This window comes from Carya illinoinensis, chromosome 7 (assembly GCF_018687715.1).
Source record: "Carya illinoinensis cultivar Pawnee chromosome 7, C.illinoinensisPawnee_v1, whole genome shotgun sequence".
NCBI classification, from domain to species: Eukaryota; Viridiplantae; Streptophyta; class Magnoliopsida; order Fagales; family Juglandaceae; genus Carya; species Carya illinoinensis.
Window position 1 is genome coordinate 42,192,631 of NC_056758.1, and position 20,715 is coordinate 42,213,345.

At 36.4% G+C, this 20,715-nt stretch overlaps 3 protein-coding genes across 8 annotated transcripts in view; 2 read left to right on the forward strand and 1 right to left on the reverse strand.

Annotated features, from left to right (window-relative positions):
• Positions 1 to 228: 228 nt before the first annotated feature.
• LOC122315726 (aspartate--tRNA ligase 2, cytoplasmic) lies at positions 229 to 7,230 on the reverse strand. Of its 5 annotated transcripts, XR_006244099.1 has the most exons (11): positions 6,580 to 7,228; positions 5,971 to 6,081; positions 5,581 to 5,694; positions 4,042 to 4,332; positions 3,860 to 3,970; positions 3,686 to 3,739; positions 2,726 to 2,805; positions 2,481 to 2,596; positions 939 to 1,053; positions 343 to 583; positions 229 to 301 (listed from the first exon to the last, which is right to left on the reverse strand). XR_006244099.1 is itself a non-coding variant. In XM_043131839.1 (10 exons), exons 1-10 carry the CDS (start codon positions 7,135 to 7,137, stop codon positions 457 to 459), a joined length of 1,677 nt encoding a protein of 558 aa, XP_042987773.1. In that variant the 5' UTR covers positions 7,138 to 7,228; the 3' UTR covers positions 229 to 456. The 5 variants fall into 5 exon arrangements, 4 of the variants coding, with proteins under 4 accessions (XP_042987773.1, XP_042987776.1, XP_042987774.1 ...); XM_043131839.1 differs by having other exon boundaries at positions 229 to 583; XM_043131842.1 differs by lacking the exons at positions 229 to 301; positions 343 to 583; positions 939 to 1,053 and adding exons at positions 2,095 to 2,187; positions 2,325 to 2,362 and having other exon boundaries at positions 6,580 to 7,230.
• Positions 7,231 to 9,426: 2,196 nt separating this feature from the next.
• Positions 9,427 to 10,885, forward strand: LOC122315728 (acetylglutamate kinase). The gene has a single exon (XM_043131843.1). It carries the CDS (start codon positions 9,612 to 9,614, stop codon positions 10,650 to 10,652), a length of 1,041 nt encoding a protein of 346 aa, XP_042987777.1. The 5' UTR covers positions 9,427 to 9,611; the 3' UTR covers positions 10,653 to 10,885.
• Positions 10,886 to 16,593: 5,708 nt separating this feature from the next.
• LOC122316490 overlaps positions 16,594 to 20,715 on the forward strand; it is a 45,822-nt gene continuing 41,700 nt past the window's right edge. For both annotated transcript variants that reach the window (XM_043133044.1, XM_043133045.1), the window contains exons 1-5: positions 16,594 to 17,788; positions 18,888 to 19,032; positions 19,654 to 19,932; positions 20,214 to 20,381; positions 20,483 to 20,695. In XM_043133044.1, the coding sequence (XP_042988978.1) occupies positions 16,872 to 17,788; positions 18,888 to 19,032; positions 19,654 to 19,932; positions 20,214 to 20,381; positions 20,483 to 20,695 (1,722 nt within the window). In that variant the 5' untranslated portion in view covers positions 16,594 to 16,871. The remainder of the gene's footprint in view (positions 17,789 to 18,887; positions 19,033 to 19,653; positions 19,933 to 20,213; positions 20,382 to 20,482; positions 20,696 to 20,715) is intronic.

Below are 20,715 nucleotides of genomic sequence, written 5' to 3' on the forward strand. Positions count from 1 at the left end.
AGATATCAGATACTTCAAGAGAGGAAAATAATAGCCGAGAGGATTAATAAATCATAATATAGTGAGATTCATGCAGAGGAAACCATCCGAAAAAGTTCTCCAGGAGTTGCATTCTCTCTCTCTCTCTCTCTCTCTCTCTCTCTCTCTCTCTCTCTCTCTCTCTCTTTTTAAAGTAGCTTACCATCACCGTCTGATCAATTTTATAATTATTATTTTAAAAAATGATCGTTGCAAAAATCCGATCGAAATTCTCCAATAAAAATGCAAAATGTTTCTGAAGGTACTGACCGATTACAAACACTTAATTGTTACAAAAAGCTGCAAATTAAAGAAAGTAATCACTTAATTGTTACAAAAAGCTGCAAATTAAAGAAAGGCAATATGTATGAGTCGTATAAATTGGCCATTCATCACAAGTTATAAATCCAGGGTGTCCAACACAGCTGCAATAGAGCATCACGGAGCGATCCTAAGTGGGTCACGAGGGAAAAGAGAAGTTTTCCGGATGTTATTCAAACCACAGAAAAGCATCACCACGCGCTCCAACCCTACTCCAAACCCACCATGTGGAGGTGCACCATACCTGTAAAGACCAACATTATGATATTTCAGTCAGTCCGAAAACTTTGTTTCCAAATTATTAAGCAGAATATTCCCACAAACACCTTCGGGGGGCGGGAGCTTCTGAATTAAGAAACACGAGAAGCAAATTAAGTGCACGGCCCTATTACAGATTAAAATATTCTATATGGTTTTGACCCTTTCATATGCACATTGGGCAGAAAAATGCTGGGAGACGGGAGCTACAAAGAATTCTATATGGTTTTTATCCATATAAAGTAGCTGATTTTATTAGAATGGACACCAATGGAAAGTGACTGCGTTAACCAAACCTGCAATTATGGAAAACTAAAAATCAATGAGAAGCAGAATATTACCTAAAAGAATCAATATATGTTGATATTGTCTTAACATCAATTCCACATGCCTGTGCACGTTCCACTAAGAATTCAGGTACATGTACACGCTGAGCTCCTGAAATTATTTCCTCACCTACGGGACAAGGAAAAAAAGTAAATTGACATCAATGAACAAAAGAAGAAAATTAATTGAGATCGAGTAAATGACAGCAGTTCAGATTTTGTGCAAGGACATTTTCGGGGCATTGTTCAGCTAGATAAATTGGGCATTCCTTATATTTGACATTGATTTATTTTATTGTGCAAAAACTTTGTGAGCATGGTTTTCCTCCACCTCAGTGAGGGTTATTAATAATAAGAGGCTAGACCTCATTTCTTAAAAAAAAAAAAAAAATGACAGCAGTTGCTCTTATAAAAAAAAAAAATCATTTTTTTTTATAAGTAATAAGTAGATTTTATTCATACGAATGAAATAGCCCATGTACACAAGAAGTATACGAAAGAACACCTAGTTACATTCTAGATTAAAAGAAAGTCATGGACATTGTTTCCATCAAGAACTATAAATTAAAAAAAAAAATGATAGCAGCTGCTACTTTGGCAATTGCGAATTTTGCTTTCCTACTCTGTCTTGCTCTAATTTGTCATGAAAGAATATGAAACTTTTATAAAAAGAGGCCTAATTGTGGCAAAGCAAAATCCTAACTTGAGGCTCCACCATTGAAATCGCTCAGTTCAAACTTCCTCCATAACATCTGATTTACAAAATTTCAAATTGAGGCATTCCACTTAACCATTTCTTAATAGCATCCCAATTAACATTGTTTCACCCAAAAGTATACGACTTTGTAACACAATTTACTAACAAGTGTTTTAGTTAAACTCATGATCCATTGAAAGGTTTCTTTGGAGTGTGCAGTTGGCTATGGTATGTCTTAGGTTCAGATCTGAACCAACTACTAGAAGGGTTATTCTAATTGCTGTTATACACATCATTATGTCCTCATCTCTAAATTTCTAAGAGCTAGGTGCGGTAAGAGTCTACACATGCCCAATGTTCAAAACTTAGGACACAGACTCAACAAGAATAAAATATTGCGTACAGTTAGTGGGTGCTGTAAGTACAAGGATAACCATGATGTATTGGCTGGATTTCTTCTCTCTTCTTTTTTTCCCTACGTGTGTGGGAGACAAGCCGTGCCCGTAATGTCAGAAAAGTGTTGGACTATCTTAAACCAGTATCTGTGTTGCCATGTTGACATGAGTTCTACAAATAATAAGCCAAAACATATCACATACGTATAAGATAATGAACAGGCACCCAAGGATACATTGGATCTCTAGAATGATAATTCACAAACACATTATAAGCAGATACAGGGGGAGGTGAGATTGAAAGGTTACCAAATCGCTGCTACACCCACACACACAGAGTATCCATGCTATATAAATCAAATAATATAACATAACATCAATAGCACAAAATACTAAAAACAAAGCAGCTAAAAAGTTTAAAATAGAAGTGCAACAATAATTCTGATCTAATAGTCAATAATTCACCTCGAATGAAGACATCAAATGAGTTACTGTAAGCTGGATTATCATAGCAAGGCATCGTATAGAAGGGCCTAATAGCCAAAGGGTAACGATGAAGGATGTAGAACTCAGTGCCATACCTAAAATCATAAAACAAAATCTGCTTGTAACTTACAGAGCTACATCAACGATAATAGAATTTAATTAAGAAAGACAACAAAAGAACAACATAAACAGTATGGGCAGGATGGAAATTCAAGAAAGATTACTTCTCCAAAACAAGCTGTCCCAACTTTCTTTCTGTCTCAGTATTTAGGTCGCCAAGAGGATCAACTTCTACTCCAGCCTCCTGTATAGACAAGACAAAGTTCGGCAATCAGCATTGCCTTTTTTGTTTATTAAAAAATCATACAAGGGGGGAACTTTCAACTAGAAGCAAGCCATGCACTAGTGTTATCAAGCATAAGCATCACAAGTTTCCAATTACTGGAAGTAGAAGATACTATAACTGTTTTTCTGTCACTCCTTCCCACCTCTTGCTTTCATGTTTTGAAATTTCTAATTACACATGAAAATATTACAGCCAAAAAGAAAACAATAAGAAAGAACAGCATTTTAAGCCAAAAAGAGTCCTCCATGGCCCCTTCTTCGAGTCCTAAAAGTTGAGGTGGGGAAAACATTAACCACATCAGAGAACTACCACTCAAGAGCGCCATGTGACTCCAAGGACCAGATAGTTGCCTCATGTGAGGCCAAAAAGATGGTTTAATAAGGCATACCATAAAGTTGCCACTTCTTCTCGTTTATTGTTTAAAAGAACCATGGATATGGGCTTAGGAGAATCTGCAAATCCTATTAATTTCAGCACCAAGAAGGTACTGTTAACATAATTGTTTGTGAAACTGCTAAACACCATGTTATTTGCTACCGTATATAGGAGGATAAACCAAAACACATAGAAATAAGGGTTTAACTCTAGTCTAATGAGAGAATCCATGTATAATTTATCGATCAAAATGTTCAAACATGTAAGTAACATAGTAGATCCAGTGGGGATTTCCCCCAACTGTTACAAACCCTGAACTCCTACACATCAACGAGACACCCAGGCACATGCACATTAACCCCAATTCAATGATTTCATTATTTTTAAAGGTCACAGATGCCTTAATCATCTTAATAGTTTCTACATAGAGGTGACACAACGCTATAAAAAAAACAATCATCACCTTAAGCATCTGGATGCCTTCTTCAAATGTAAGCCGCAGAGTGCTTCGCAGGTACTGCAATGTAAACGTTAACAACCAGATTCAAGATAGAGACAAGAGTTAAAGAGTTCAAAAGCATACAAAATGTTAAAATCAGGGTATTCCAAGTATTCGAAACTAATAATGAATGATGACCTTCAAAGGCTCAAATGGATATTGTCTCCCCACAGCTTCAAGCTCCTTCGCGCAATTCTTGTTCAATGTGTCAAACATAGTAACAAATAAGCGGTCCACAACATCCATAACCTGCACAGCAAATTACAGGGTGTCACTACACTTAGATGCTGATTAGAAACAAACTCAAAATTCGATTATACCTCAAAATAGTGCTTCTTAATCTCCATTTCAATATCAAGACCCGTAAACTCGCATAGATGCCGATGAGTATAGGAATCCTCCGCTCTGAAAACTGGACCAATCTCGAAAACACGTCCAAAATCACCACAAATTGCCATTTGCTTGTGAAGCTGAGGTGATTGAGCCAGGCATGCAGCTTGCCCTTTATAGTCCAATTTAAAGACAGCAGCACCACCTTCACTTGAGCCAGCAATTAATTTTGGAGTGTGGATTTCAACGAAGTCTTTAGATAATAAGAATTGTCTAAATACCTGCAAGGTATTGCAACTAATTGAGCACTGTTCAGTCTTCTAAAGCGCACACGGAATTGGGACAGAATATATATACTCCCTAAGCTCTTTTAAGAAAGCAAAAGGCTTGGTTTGTTTCTAATGGAATAAATTGAAGGTTTCAATACGCTTTCTTGGTACTTAATTTTCCCATACTAATGCGATACTTCATATGATAAAGATAAGGGTAGGTGGTGTATGGGATCTCACATTGCTTAGGAAGGAAAAATTATTACTCTTTATAAGATTCCAATGGAGCTCCAATTGTACCATTAACTAGTTTTTTTGAAGTATAATCCATGTGATTTGGGTCTTCCATTAAGGCATTACAAATGGTATCAGAGTCAGTTTCAACCAAAAATGTGGAACTTGAGCCGTACTACCTATGATGGAGTAGCCCGACAAGGACGTCAGGAATTTAAAGGGGGGAGATTGTGATACCCCATATGACAAGGATAAGAGTAGGTGGTATATGGGATCCCACGTTGCTTGGGAATGAGAAGTTATTGCTCTTTATAAAGTTCCAATGAAACTCCAATTGTATCATTGACTAGTCCTTTTGGAGTATAGGTCATGTGGTTTAGGCCTTCCATTGGGACTTTATAACTAAATAAAGAAGAAAGTAACAAAACCTAAAAAAATCATAACTACACAATGGAGCATGGGTAGACATAGAGCTAAAAAATAAGGTTTGCCCTTTTGAGTCATGGCATCTCAATAAAGTAATCATCACCAACTTCCCCAATTTGAGTGATTTATAACATCATCAATTACTACTTAATCTTTAAAAAAATCATTTATTAAATAATCTTTCTTGAGAAAGTTACTATAAGTCCATAAAAAATATGAGACAAAATACAACTCACAATCTGCCATTAATTTATGTTGGGACTGGAGGGAATATGAGACAAGAATAATCTTCTTTCATTCACAAACCAACTTATTCTCTCGTGCCTTTCCTCCTTCCCTTATTTTCCAGCCAATGGCAACTTGTAATCACACACACACACACACACACACACACACACACACACACACACACAGAGTAGGAAAAATTATCGGGGGAAACTAGAATTATGCATCAAGCAAGTTGTGGAAAACTTTGCCACAAGAAATAGCATTGCCTATCATGCTTGGCATGACACATAATGTCATGACAAAAAATCCATCAAGTATGACTGGCTGATTTTTTTATTTAAACAACATGATCCAGAAAGGGCAGGAACTTGCATTTCCAACTTGACACTGAATGCGAAAAATTCCTTGATTGGCAGGTGTTCGCATGTCAAGAACTCTGTAGTTCAAACGAGTATCCTGGTTAACACGAACAAGTTGTTCTCCAGCCTGCACCCATCACGTAATCAATTAACAAATTATACATAGAAGTACTTGTGTTGTGCCTCTTGCACTATTTCTCACTTGTAAAAACTTATACATAGAAATGGCCAATAAATTTTAATGGTCATGGAAAATAGCTTTAAGCAAGGCTCAGTACAAAAAAAATAGTTGGAATGCACAGGAGAGAGAGAGAGAGAGAGAGAGAGAGAGAGAGAGAGAGAGAGAGAGAGAGAGAGAGAGAGAGAGAGAGAGAGAGAGAGAGAGCATTATCGGTGAATGTACCTGCAAAGCCTTTTCAATTTCAGTTTCACTGCGAGCAGCATCTTCAATATTGATGGGTAAGGTTGGCATAGCCTTGTTAACACACAATATTTTCCGCACTTGAACTTCAACCTTCAGGGATATATAAAACTCTTATCCATCAATAGAATAAAAAAAATATCTATAAAAAATATTTGTGAAACCACCTCAGTCCTAACTACTTAAATGGAAAACTTCCTTCAATCCTTTTCACAGACGATCTGCGTCTACCTACTTCGACCAATTTATACATAATAAATGCAAACCAACTTAAGGCCATTGATCGCCATCAGTTCAAGTTTGCTACTTTATCCACATATGGCCAACTGCAGCTTAAGAATCAAACACGTACCCATTTCTTCTGTGCTTCACATAATCAACTTCGTATATCTGAAATTTTTGAGTGAATAGATGTGCAAATTTTGTGCGAGTATGCTACGTATAAAAAAAAATGTGTATATTCCTCGTTCGTTTTGAATGAAAAACAGTATAACGCACTCTTCCAGGGGAATCGTATGAATCACAACATACCTCTGTGCATTCGCAAGTATGAGAGCATTCATATATAAACACGGAGCATCGATAGCTAACCTGCTGCGTGGCGCCTTTTATGGGAACAGTGGGCACGGAGACTACCCCTTCGATGTCCACGATCGACTCGCGGCTCAGCCCAGCGGCGTACTTCACCATCTGGCGGCTCACGGTGTCAGGCTGCGCCGTAACGACGCACTGGACGGTGAACCCCTTCTCTCTGACGACCAGGAATGCCATGTTCTTCCCGACAGCGCGGATCGCCTGCGCGCGCCCACGCACGAGGACGTACCGTTCGCTCAGCCCCTCGGTCAGCGCACCGACCTCGGTCCATTCCCGGACGTCGGCTGCAACCTTCGATTGGAGCTCCGAAAGCGGGACATCGCCATAGTTGGAGGAGAGCGGGTCGTCCTCCTCGACGGAGAGAGACTGCGCGGCCGATGCCAATGAGGCTTCCTGGCGGCGGCGGAGCTTCTCCTGCTTGGCGGCTTCCTTCTTGGCTGCTTTCTTGCTCTGAGATTTGGAAGATTCGTCTTCTTCTTCTTGCTGGTTGTGAGGAGGCGGCGGCTGCTCTGGCACGGCGCCGGATGAAGGAGATTGAGATTCGGCGAAGGACATGGTTGAACGAGTAGAAAGATTCTTAGGTCACCCTGCTTGTGACGCTATACAGAAGGAACTAAGGAATGGGGTCAGGGTTTTGTAAATTGTAGTGCGAATGGTCGTAATTTCCAAAAGAAAAATATCTTAGAAGCAGATTTTATTCACTAATTCGCATATTCATATTAAAATCTAAGGAAAAAACCTTTGCAACCTCCCAACACTCCACACTTTATATTTTTTTTAATTTTTATTATTTTATTTTTTATCAAATATTTAATATATAAATAATAAATAAAATAATTAAATTAATTTAAAAAGAATAAATTCAAAAAAATATTAAAACATTAAAAAAATATAGAGTGTTGAGGTGTTGGAAGGTTGTGTAGCAAAACTCAAATATAAGACATATATTTAATAAAGCGATATGAATTAAAAATAAAAATAATTTTTATAAGATAATAGATTTTTTTTATTTTTTTAAAATAAAAAAGATTATCGGTATACGAATTGATAAACAAACTTGCTTGTGCATAGTAAAATTTATTTGAAAAAAATACAGAACCTACGTGAAAAAAATTAATTTTTTAATATTAGACCTCACTATTTTTCAAAGAGACTGTACAACGCTTGTATACTCTACAACTGTATATAACATTACTCTATCAATATGATTAGTTACATTAATTCTTTTTTAGTACGTAACCAATCACATCAATAGAGTGAATAAAAATATATATAAAATAATTACACATAAAATTTTTGTCTATAATATTGTAAAAATCGAAATCATCATCACTTTGAAAATTAAAATAACGTTTTAAAATGTCGTTTGGACTGAAAAATACTCTTATCTTATATTATTATTACAATTTTTTAAATTTTTATACAAAATATAATAAACAATTCAATTTTTTCAAATCTCTATTCAACTTTTTTCAAATATCAAAGTAATAATAATATTAAAAAATAAAAATTTTGCTACACAGAAACCAACACACTACACACTATGTATCTTTTTATTTTGTAAATTTTTTAAAAATTTTTGTTGAGTTTATTCTTCTTAAACTAATTAAATTCTTCTACTTATTATCTATATACCAAATATTTAGTAAAAGAAAAAAATAAAAAATAAAAAGTTTGATGTGTGAGTTTATATTTAGAATTTTTCATATAATTATATTGGTTATATATAAAATAAACTTTAATATTTTATTTTTTATAAGATAGAAGATCGGCAACAATATACCAAATGCGAGTCTTTTAACTAGAACATTACTAAAATTGTATATCGACAAAATGTTGCAGTAAAACAATGTGAAGTATGCCGCGTTTACAAAAGCTAAAAACCAATTAATACATAGATTTCAATGATAAAATGAGATTAAGTATGATTGTACAAAATGAAATACCTTTTTCTTAATATTTTTCATTTTGTCTTTTGTATTTCGTAAATATGAATATTATATGAAGAAGTTCCTTTTTCTTAATATTCATTGATTTTAATATGCCGGGTTGTCTTTCGTTTTTCAAACTATGATGATAACTGAATTATAGTAACATTATTCTGAATAGATATATAAATATGAAGGTACAATTTACTTAAAAACAAACGTTTTTCTTCAAAATAGATTATTTAAGCACATAATATAGATATTTTTTACAAGATTAATATATTAGTTTACCATTAATTAGTTTCTTTTTAATCTAACATCTAGAAGTTTGTCTCTATTGATTTGAACACCTTAATTCAATCCCATTGATATAATATAATATGTGCCTTTGACAAGCTTCAAGGAGGCGTTTGAATTTAATAAATTGGATGGGATGATTTTCTATTTTTTGAAAATTTGACAGGAGGAATTTAGCCTTTGAAATGCAACTTGTAAAACCACTGCGCTGAGAAAACAAAATTTGCAAAAACCGCTGCGAGTGCGACAAGCTGGATTTGAGGGATAAAGCTTCGAGTACTATATTCTTATATCTTTAAAATACTATATTCTAATTTAAAGATAATATTTTAAACCAAAAACATACTTCGCGTCACAAAAATCTTTGCGTCCGAACTCCGAAGTGGAAAACGAGCTGGAATATAAAAATATTATGATCAAACCAATGCTCTAAAAACCTATTAACTTTCCACTAGATCGGTATTAGATTCCAGTCTTTTACTTGTTTGGCCAAGCTGGATTTGAGGGATAAAGCTTCGAGTACTATATTCTTATATCTTTAAAATACTATATTCTTATACCTAAGAATTTAAAGATAATATTTTAAACCAAAAACATACTTCGGGTCACAAAAATCTTTGCGTCCGAACTCCGAAGTGGAAAACGAGCTGGAATATAAAAATATTATGATCAAACCAATGCTCTAAAAACCTACTAACTTTCCACTAGATCGGTATTAGATTCCAGTCTTACTTGTTTGGCCAAGAGAACCTCCCCGATTATTGCCTATCACTCCCTCCCTCGCGTGACCGCGTCCCTGCGAAGATGTTGACGGCAAAATCCCTAGTAAACCACTGCTCATCTTCCTCATTCTCCTCAAAACCACGAATAGCAACACCAAAACCCAAAAACCCTATCTTGGACTTCCCATTTCTCCACTCTCGCTCTCCCAAAGCACGCTCCCTCTCAATCACAAACTCGGCCGAAGAGCACCGCCATGCTGAGCCGGTCAGCCCAGGTCAATTCCGAGTCGACATTCTGTCGGAAGCCCTACCCTTCATCCAGAAATTCCGGGGCAAGACCATCGTGGTCAAATACGGGGGCGCAGCCATGAAGTCCCAGGCCCTACAGGCCTCCGTCGTCAACGACCTCGTCCTCCTCTCCTGCGTGGGCCTCCGCCCCGTCCTGGTCCACGGCGGTGGCCCCGAGATCAACCTCTGGCTCAAGCGCCTCAACATCGAGGCCGTCTTCCGCGACGGCCTTCGGGTTACGGACTCCGAAACCATGGAGATCGTCTCCATGGTGTTGGTCGGGAAAGTCAACAAACATTTGGTGTCCCTGATCAACAGGGCCGGCGCCACCGCGGTCGGTCTCTCAGGCATGGATGGCCAACTCCTGACTGCCCGGCCCAGCCCGAATTCTGCCCAATTGGGGTTCGTCGGCGAGGTTGCCCGCGTCGATCCTAACGTCCTGCGGCCACTAGTTGACAGTGGCCACATCCCGGTGGTGACTTCGGTGGCGGCGGACGAGTCAGGACAACCGTACAACATAAATGCGGACACGGTGGCTGGAGAATTGGCCGCGGCATTGGGGGCCGAGAAGTTGATCCTTCTGACCGACGTGCCGGGGATTTTGAGGGACCGCGAGGATCCGACTAGCTTGGTGAAAGTAATAAATATTAGCGGGGTGAAGGAGATGATTGAGGAGGGGAAGGTCGGTGGTGGGATGATTCCCAAGGTGAATTGCTGCGTTCGATCGCTCGCCCAAGGTGTGAGGACTGCGAGTATCATCGACGGGAGGGTGCCGCACTCGTTGCTCTTGGAGATTATGACAGATAAAGGGGCTGGAACTATGATCACTGGGTAATAAAAATGCGGCTCGGTTTTAATGTTCTTTCTTTTGGTTTTGATGCATGCATAAGGAATTGGAAATGAAATGGAAATGGAAATCTCAATTACTCGAGGATTTGGGTTATGTCATGTGGCTTGTAATGCTTCGAAAATCTCTATGATGTTGTTCTGTGACTATGTTTGTGGCAAACTGAACAATTTGCTGATGAGAAATTGAGGCAACTAATAATCATATCCTGATTTTTTGAAGTTGGGGGGAATTATGTGACTATGAGTAATATATATGCGGTTAATCTCAGGTCACAGGTATCATCGCTCTCATCCTCATCGTCAATACCTCACATCTCGAAGCACATCACTTTCAGTGCGACTAACCCTGAGTCACCTCCTCGTTTAGCAGAATTTCCTTTTCAGTTGGTGTCCTCTTCTTGGCCTCTCTATTAGACTTTAGAGGCAATGTCATTCCTTCTTCCCCCGTTCACCACCCTCCCTTTAGTGACTTCTCTCTGTAGTAGTTTCCCCCTTTCCGAATTATAAATTGAAATCACGATCAACAATGATAACTTCCTCGTATATAGTGGGATTTTCTGGCGAATTTAGAACGATAAAGAGTAATCAGGTCTAATAATACTTGAAAACTGAAACTGGAAAACATAAGCATCTCGCTACTGTTATGTTACTTTCCTAGTACATTCAAAACTTACCAAGAGGAAGTCCCATTTCCTTCTCCTCCTATCTCAACTTTGCGAAATTGCAATAGCAATACATTTGATTTGCTGGTTTCAAAGCGCTGCATCATTCATATAATGAGTAAGTAGCACATCGGTGTGAACAAAAAAGTGGGGGAATCTTCCCATTTGAGAGTGTATCACATAAACATAGTCATCTTAGAGCAGTTCATAGTTAAATCCCTTGGCTGCCATTAGTTGAATCTTCCCTTCAGCAACCTGCAGTAAAAGGGGGGAAGAAGTCCCTTTTTTAAGTCCTAATTGTTGGATCATCCTCTTTAATTTATGAAGGGGATAAAATAATATCGAGTACAGGGAAGACTGCTTGCCGCGACAACTAACCCACATAGCAAGTTTCTTACAAGTGCAGTCAACCTGCATCAGAATCATTCGATGCTTTACTTGCAGGCGGTGTTCCCTGAGAATAATTCAGGCCATCTACATCAGATTAAAGGGATATAACAATCTATAGAAGAACGCTTGAACGACAAAATCGATGAGTTTGTAAGTTTGCAATAGAACATTAGAACTTTAAAGCAAAACCAAAAGTGTTTTGGCTTATGGTACGTTTTGGAATTAATTCACAACTTCTGATTGTTTGTGTACGTAGAAGAATGATCTCAGTTTCTAGATCCATACTTAAATCTTTAAGTAACTTCATTCATTAATTATGACTTTCTCTACAGCAATTAAAAAACACAACAATGAGAATCAAATAACAGATATGATGACCAAATATGTAGGAAATTTATCTGACGGCGTCGCCGGATTCAATTCAGCTACCATAGCTGACAGAAGTTTTGCGTGAAATCACGGTTTTTGTGAGAAATATAATTTAGAATCTAGTAAATATGCATAATAATAGAATGGAAAATTTTATTCGAAAAATGGAACGCAGTGCACGGTACTCTACCAAACGCAGTGAACAGTAGTATAATGCACAAGCTCCGATCCGAAAAAATACTCGTCCGGAACCACCACCGGCTCCTCCGCGCTTCCTTCTTTATCCCTTGGCAGAATTTCTTGCTCAGCAGCCTCACTCGCCGTCTAAGCAAGGGTCAGGCGACTGCTGCTCATAGATTCAACGATGTAGAGCTTTTAGAAATAGAAACAAAGAGGACGATAGTTGTTCTCAACCAGATGGATGGAGATTGGAAGTTGAATGAGGCTATGCTCTGCGAGTTTTTCGGACTTTCCCACCTGAATAAGATTTACCTCGGGTTGGAGGCTGCCGTTAATTAAGCCCTCATTTGGATAAGCAAAGTTTGTCATTTCCTTCTATTATTACAATTTTCAAAATTTTTTATATAAAATATAATAAATAATATAATTTTTTGAAATTATAAAATAAGATTAATATTAAAAAATAATATTTTATTCAATTTTTAAATTTTATCTAAAATCATCTCATTTCACTATTTAAACCGCACCTCAAGTTGCGTTTAGTTATTGAATCAAACTCAACTCATTTCAAATTAATTATTAATGAGATTTACTATTTTTTTAATTTTCTTTAAAAAAATTAACTCATCTCAACTTATTTCATATATTTTAATTTAAAAAATTAAATACATCTCGACATAAAAGAGTTAAATATATTTTAATAAAATTTATAAAATAATATTATTCACAACTCAACTCATCTGCATTTAAAATATCGTATGGATAGCATGATCCTCTATTGCATCTCATTTTATTTTATCACAATATCTAAACATTACAAGGGCTTGCGGGAAGGGAATTCTCTCTATAGTTCCAAACTTTTATCCTCTCAGGTCTAACGAGCGTTGGGTCCCCAGGCACCTTGTTGTAATTTTCATCTTACAAGCTTTGACCGACATTTTAAAAGGCTGTTAAAAAACCTACCAACAATATATAATACATGAAATAATTTCTACAAGTTTTAGATAAATAAGTTTCACAGAGTTTTTTTTGGTAAACAAGTAGACTCATTTTAAAAAGTGTAAACAAATATATTATTTTTTATGTGAGACCCATTTTTTTATAAATGGCACGTGTAAAATTTATCTATTAAGATTTGTACTTAACATTACTCATTTATATATTATTATTAATATTTATAAATATCACCCTAAATCTTAAACAAGAAATCTAAGGTAACGTGAGTTTACTAAATGCTATTCATTAGAGATTGGGTTCGCCATCCTTAGATAGGTTCAAGGTATGTTTGAGACTGAAATATATGAGTATACTTGATAATAGTATTTCAATCTCAAACATTACTTAACTATAAAACATTTTTCAATCTTAAATTTTTAATTTTTTTCATTTAATAATTACAACTTTATCAAACTCTCAAATGAAACACAAAAAACAATACTTATTTTTCAAATTTCAAAACAAAAATAATATTAACAAATACTATTCAAACAAGTTGATATCTTTATAATACTTTTATTCAATTTTTTATTTCTCATTTTCCAACAATAAATATCTTTAAGTCAAACAATTTTATTACTATTCACATATATACTGAAATATTCTAAATATCTAACCAGACTTTAAATCTATCACAATAATCTTTTTCTATCATACAGTGCTATTTTCTCTTACCAATACTCAAAACAAATAAATAAAAAACTATTTTTTAATAAGACAAACATAGTTAATAGGGTCCAGCTACTATGCCGCTCCAAACATATCGCTGGGCGTATCATCTAGCATTTTTTTTTTTTTCATATTTTTTTAATCACTTTCTTAATCATTAAGTAAAAAAATTATACCAATATATTTAAAATTACTTTCTTAATTACTGAGTAAAAAATAAAGATTTTATCCAGTGGTTAACCCCAGGCGGCAAAGGGACTTTTTCCTAGTTAATAAGCAAGGAGTCTTGAGAAAGTAGAATGAAGTGATGGAAGGTGAGAACAGTGGTCGTAAGAATAAATAAAACTATTGTTTAAATTGTTTAAGGAGAAAATCTTCTATCCGATCTTGTTGGTTTTCCCCAAAAAAAACCCACCAATGGGTAGATGCTAGATAGGCATTCCATTTAGCCAACTATGGGACTGCAACAAACAAGAACGAGGACCTTGGTGTGAAACCCTTCAGCCTCCCATTTGCAAGTCCTTGGTCGCTCAGCCTCCATTTGCAAAATTTGAAACTCGTGAGAAGTGACATTGTGAGTAGTAGCCATTGCCTTGAAGATTCGCCATTGTCATGACTCATGGGCTCCAGCCAGACAAATTGACCACAAATCTCTCAGAGTTGTTGTTGCTGTTAGGAGTCGACATTGCCATCAGGAGACCTATTCACCCTGACCATCCATTGCCATCGACGATGAAGTCCCTGAATCCATGGCTGTTCTCTATACCTATGCACACCATTATCTTATAATTTTGTTCAAGTTGTTTGTTTCTAGGTTTCGATTGGTGCTGATGTTCATGTTAGTTATTTCTAGGTTTCAATCGATACTAATGTTCATGTGAACAAGTTTGTGATTTTCGACTGGGTTTATGGTTTATTCAAGTTTATCTTTAACAAGTGCCCTCGTGTGAAGAATAATCAGCTTCTTCCAAATTGATCAGCCCCATCGGCCATAATGTGAACAATAATCAATCACTAACTTCCCCATAAATTATTTTCAAGTTTATGATTTGCATCAGTGCCCCGCCCCACCCCCTATGTGAACAATTATAATCAATCAGTTTCTTCACCACAAATTATTTTCAAGTTTGTGAACAATCAATGCCCGCCCTCATGTGAACAATAATCAATCTAATTCGCAAAAATTATTTTCAAATTTCTCCCTTTGTGGGTGGCGGAGCTTTCGAGGGCACTGTGTGATGGTGCTAAAAGGATTTATGCGTCGAAGGGATTATGTGCATAATTTTGGAATCCTGATTTTATTCAGGAGTCGTGATTTTATCAAGTGTGCAACATTTTACTATATATGTATAGAATTTATTGACATTGTGTAATTTTATTAGTGGCTATTAGAGCACTCTTATTGGAATAGCCAAAACCAAATCCAAGTTTTAGTTAATACGAGATTAATTTGTCTTTGCCTATTTCATACACATCAAATTTTCATATTGGGTTGTCCATTATATAATAATAAAATAATATAAATTTATTTTACTTTTAAAATTTAATTGATTTAATTTTATCATATTTTACTATTCTATAAATTATATGCTAATTAGTAATTATATTCTAATTAAATTATTGATTAAAAAAAATCATATTTTCAATGCTAACTATTGGTTAAATTAGTAGTCAATGCCAATTTTAATGGTCATTTGAGGTGCGGTTTTGATATGCTTTCCCCGCACAACAGCCATTTAGAAACTGGCATGACAAGTAACACAATTTCAGTCACAGCTCAAAGGGTATCAATCCTTTAGATCAAAAGGCATGGCACTCGGAAGCAATAGATCAACAATTTCTTATACCAAAAGTGGGAACCATTCATTCAAATTCACATTGCCCATAACACAAGGCCTCAAACTTTGGCAATTTTGAATCAAACTGAATGTAGAGGGAGCTGATGGCCGTTATTGATATTGACCACTAAACTGTCAACTTCTAGCAGCAAGCAGCATCCTCTATTATTAATTTGAAAAAATTTAATTATAAGTACAATTACACATTAATATGTATATTAATCTAATGTGATTGGTCAAAAAATAAATTTTATTGAAGAAAATGTTAATTTAAAATTTAAATATAAAAAAATCAGTATTAATACACAAATTGATATACGGTTTTGTTTGTATGTAATAAAATTTTATTAATTTATTACGTCAACTTGACTTAGAAGAGAGAATGTTTCGAAGAAAAAATAAACTAAGTATTTATTTCATATACGGTTATAAGCAAATTTGACTTTAATTTTAGATATATTATAGTTAAAATTTGGTTAAGATCAGTTTTTCCGATTCAATGCAGTAAAATTTTCATCTCTAATACCTATTTAAAGAATTTTACTTTACCTTTAACTATTCAAATGAAAATGCTCTTAATTACAAACAAACGGAACCGTTCTTTGGCTTCTTTCTGTTATTTCAACAGGTACATAAAATAACCGAGGAAGGACACTTAACCGAGGAAGGACACTAGTAAATTTTATCTGACAGAAGCGGATTATATTTTATATTTTTAAAAAAGAAAAAATAAAAAGACACACGTCATCGTTTAAGCCAAAAATCAACTTGGATTGGACCCGCTAAAAAGGAAAACGAAAACGACAGTCGCTTTCTCTGATTCTCCGACTCGTTCCGGAGAGGCGAACACCCACTGTTTTTCAGACATAACGGTATTCTATACGGAACCAACCTCGAACGAATTTTCTCTCCAGTCTGGAGTCTGGAGGACCCCGAAACCGTTCTGCCAAGAAGCTTGCTGTCCAAGAAACTTCAAATTTTAACCGTTTTCAAAGGACCAATCCCAACTCAAGAAGATCCAAACCAAATATAATACCACTCCCATCACCCCCAATGCTCCGAAACCCAAAACCCTAACGTTTTCTCCCCCTCTGTACATCGATGGACAAAGAGGTTCAAATCCTCTCTCGCCTCGCTGCGAACCACCTACGCCTAGCTCAATTCGAGCCCCTCCGAGCCATTATTCTGGCTCTCCGATCCCGGAACTCCGACGTCGCTGTCGCCATCCTCCAAACCATCGTCGCCCATTCTGACCGGTTCGAAAACATTCTCTGGTCACCCTCTTGCCCATCCCCACCTCTCCTTGCATACCTATCCACTCTCGAACTCTTGCAATTCGATAATGCCTCATCGGCTTGGAGCTTCGATCCTGAAACACTGCGATTACGGGCCGAATTCTTGCTTTTAGTTCAGCAACTGATCGACCGTGTATCGGAGAGTATGCGAAAGAACTTTGATTTTGAAAACATGGAGAAAGATTTTTTGGCTGAGAGTGAGGGTTTGGAGGAGCGAGCCGTGGCATTAGATAAGAGCGAGGATTTGAGAGATGCAAATAGTGAATTGGATGATTGCGTGCGGGTCTTGGATAGGGTTTTAGAATTAGGCGCTGAGAGGTTGAAGCCAGATGTTGAAGGGGACGACAATAACCGGAGCGCGACTTGGGTAAGTCCAGGTGCCATGCCAATTGATGAAGGTGAATTGATGTGTTTGAGCAGGGTGATATTGGATCATTCGGATGTTTTTGATGCGCTGTGTTGGAATATACAGCGGCAAGTTAGGGGGTGGGAGAGTTATGACTCGGGTTTAGCAATCACGGTCCAGGGGGGTGAGAATGCAAAAAAAGAGGAATTCTCAGTGGAGGAGAAGGATTTGAAGGTTCTTGGTTTGATACAGAGGATTGTTCAGTCCGCTCATCTGAACGCCATGAAGGAATGCATGAAGGAGGGCGATGTAGAAGGAGCGATTTCTCGAATTCGTTTTCTGCACATTGATTACGGAGTGGAAGGGGCCGAGTATCGGTATTTATGTTTTTATTTTATTTTTACTTGTATCTCCTGGAAGTACCGGCTACGTTTCTTGTTAGGTTGGACTGATAATGTTTTACATGACTTTACAACTCCTCCCAGTGCAAAAGCAGTTGTTGCACTCTTTTACTGCTTCGTGTTGTTAATAACTGCAATTAATCTCTATCTTTCCACACAAGAATAAAGGTGAAACCTAAGTGGCAGGATTCTTTTCATGGTTGCTTTGGGTGTTGCTGATAGCGGTTATTGACACATAGTTTAGAGCTTTAAAAGCTAGGCTTTGTTTTCTCGATTGCTTTCAAACATAAATGAGAAGTGCTGCCTTAGGTTGCTAAATCCCTTATGAACATGGAACCCCAACAGTACTTCATCAAATAAGTGGACATGTCAGGGGATGGCATTGGTGCAGTGTTCTGAAACTAGGCTAGAATGGCCATAGTTACTGCCTCAGCTTATAGACCTGCTTAAGAGCTCTTGGGTTTGTGTGGGACCCTTGGAAAAAATCACATGACTTTAAAGATTTAATGTGGTTGGGAGATTGTTTTTAGAACAAGGTTCTATGTTTGTTACTAAAAAGGGTCCCCTTGTTTGTAAACAGACAAGGAAAGTAAAGAAATGAAAGGAGAAAAAAAAAAATTCAGTTCCATTGTCCCTTGTCAAATTTAGTTATAGAAAACTAATGTATTTAATATCACGAGTTTTCATTTAAACCAGGGGCATTTTTAATTGAAATTATAAATCATGAAATGACAGTTAGTTCATGGATCATGTATTGAATATTGTCTTTTGTTGTAAGAGTAATTCATGCTGCTAAAATTTGGAGAGCTTTGGTTTTCTTGGAGTGACCCCTGCTGTTTTTCTAATGGGATCAGGCCCTCGAAAATTGTTTTAATTTCTCTGTGCTCAGTTTCTCATTTTGTAAGGAGATCATGTTGCAACAATCTTTATATATTTTTATTTATTTTTCATGTAGTTCAAAGTCTAGTTTTATGCTTTCATGTCCTAACAATTAAGAAACTTGTCTATATATTTTGTTTCTGTTCTCTTGTTCTCTTCTAGATGTCTATTTGAAGTCATTTGTTGTACCTTTCAGCATGGTTTTGCAAGATCTAATCAAGAGCATTTTGTCGAGAAGGGAGGGTTTTGGAGACTCATGGCATGCCATGAGAGAAAAATTGCTATGGATTTATGAACAAGCCCTTTCATCAAATTGCAGACATCTTGTTCAAATGATTCAGGTAATAACTTTTCCCTTTTCTTGTAAGGGATCTCATCAGTAGCTTATTCTTTATCAGCTACAGCTGGTATGTTGCCAAAACTTTTGATCATGTTCTTTTTTAGTATGAGTTAAACATGTGAATCTGGTTAGCTAAGAGGTATGGGGGCTGTGTGGTAAACACCAAGTTCTGAGTAACTGAGTATTATTTGTCTGGTTTTTAGTTTATTTTGTGTTCAGTATGTCAAACTCTTTGATGAAATATTGCCTAATAAGCATTGGATTAAATTGAGTTTAACTTGGAATTACTGTGAATTGGTTTATGCTAAGGTGCCCTTTATGAAGGCACGGAATTGTTCATTGGCATAAATATGTGTATAATCTTGTTATTTGACATGGGAAGCTAAAGATTTACAATTTAGTGAAAATTTATAATAGATATTATTTGGCCATTCTTGTTCATTCCAAGAATGTAGGTGTCGACGAAATTCTTTGAGATAGTAGTTCAAAGATTGCCAATGAAATACTTCATATTTTACCATCCTTGTGGGGCCCCAATGGTTGAGTTCGACATTATCAGTTATTTACATGCATATTGTCAAAATTTCATCCTCAATGAAGGATTTGACTTTATTTCATGCAGTTTATTCAAGATGAGTTGCTCTCTGAGGAGATTGGGATGAATGGAGCTCTTAATAATAGCCAATTTCCACCTCCACTTGAGCGCTTTCAAAGATATCTTGTGGAGTTGGAATCTAATGAAGATAGATATGACAAGTCTTCATCCTTGAATATGGCTGTCACTTATTGTACAAGAGATATGTATCATTATGCTCGTGTTTCTGGATTACATGTACTTGATTGTGTCCTGGAAAGTGCCCTATCTGCTGTGAAGAGGGAGCAACTTCAAGAAGCTAGCAATGTATGTGTCCAGTTTTATGTTTTAATTGAAGAAAAATTCTACTTATCATCCTCACACCACACACCACACATGATTTTTTAATTTTTAATTTTTTTTCCCTTACCAAATGTGTGGTGTATGGATGATGAGTAGAAGAATTCAATTAGTCTAGGAGGAATAAAAAATAAAAAAATAAAAAAATAAAAATAAATGTGGTGTGTGGGGATGATGATTAGCAAAGCTCTCATTGAATTGATTGTATCTTTAACCTTACAAACCTTGTTGGTCTGTATATGTGGCAGGTTCTTATGTTATTTCCCCGGCTTCAGCCCTTGGTAGCTTCCATGGGTTGGGATTTATTATCTGGTAAAACAACAGCACGAAGGAATTTAATGCAACTGCTATGGATAAGTAAGTTTCAGGTACTGCGATTGGAAGAGTCTCTGCTCTATGGTAATCAATCGAAGGAGGTAACAAGTTTTAAAAGTTTATGATATTAATTTCTTTGGCACGGCATGATCTCGCCTTTACTAAAAATCATTAGAAATAATGCCTGTTTTGATCTTGACAGATATCTTGTTTGGAACATCTATGTGATAATTTATGTTATCAGCTTGATGTTGCATTTTTTGTTGCCTGTGTCAATTCTGGTCGAGCATGGAACTCAAAATTATCGCTGTTGTCTGGAAAAGAGCAAACAACATTAGGATATGAAGGTGCCCAGTCAGATGCTTTTGTTGAAAATCTTGTGTTGGAAAGACTCTCTGTACAAAGTCCTCTTCGGGTAAGAATGTATGGAGTTTG

Coding starts and splice junctions, on each gene's coding strand:
- LOC122315726 (XM_043131839.1), bottom strand. CDS start 7,137: ATGTCCTTCGCCGAATCTCAATCTCCTTCATCCGGCGCCGTGCCAGAG. Junction 4,333..5,580: donor TTCAGTGTCAAGTTGGAAAT/GCAAGTTCCTGC, acceptor AATACCTTGCAG/GTATTTAGACAATTCTTATT. Junction 3,971..4,041: donor TTAAGAAGCACTATTTTGAG/GTATAATCGAAT, acceptor TTTGCTGTGCAG/GTTATGGATGTTGTGGACCG.
- LOC122315728 (XM_043131843.1), top strand. CDS start 9,612: ATGTTGACGGCAAAATCCCTAGTAAACCACTGCTCATCTTCCTCATTC.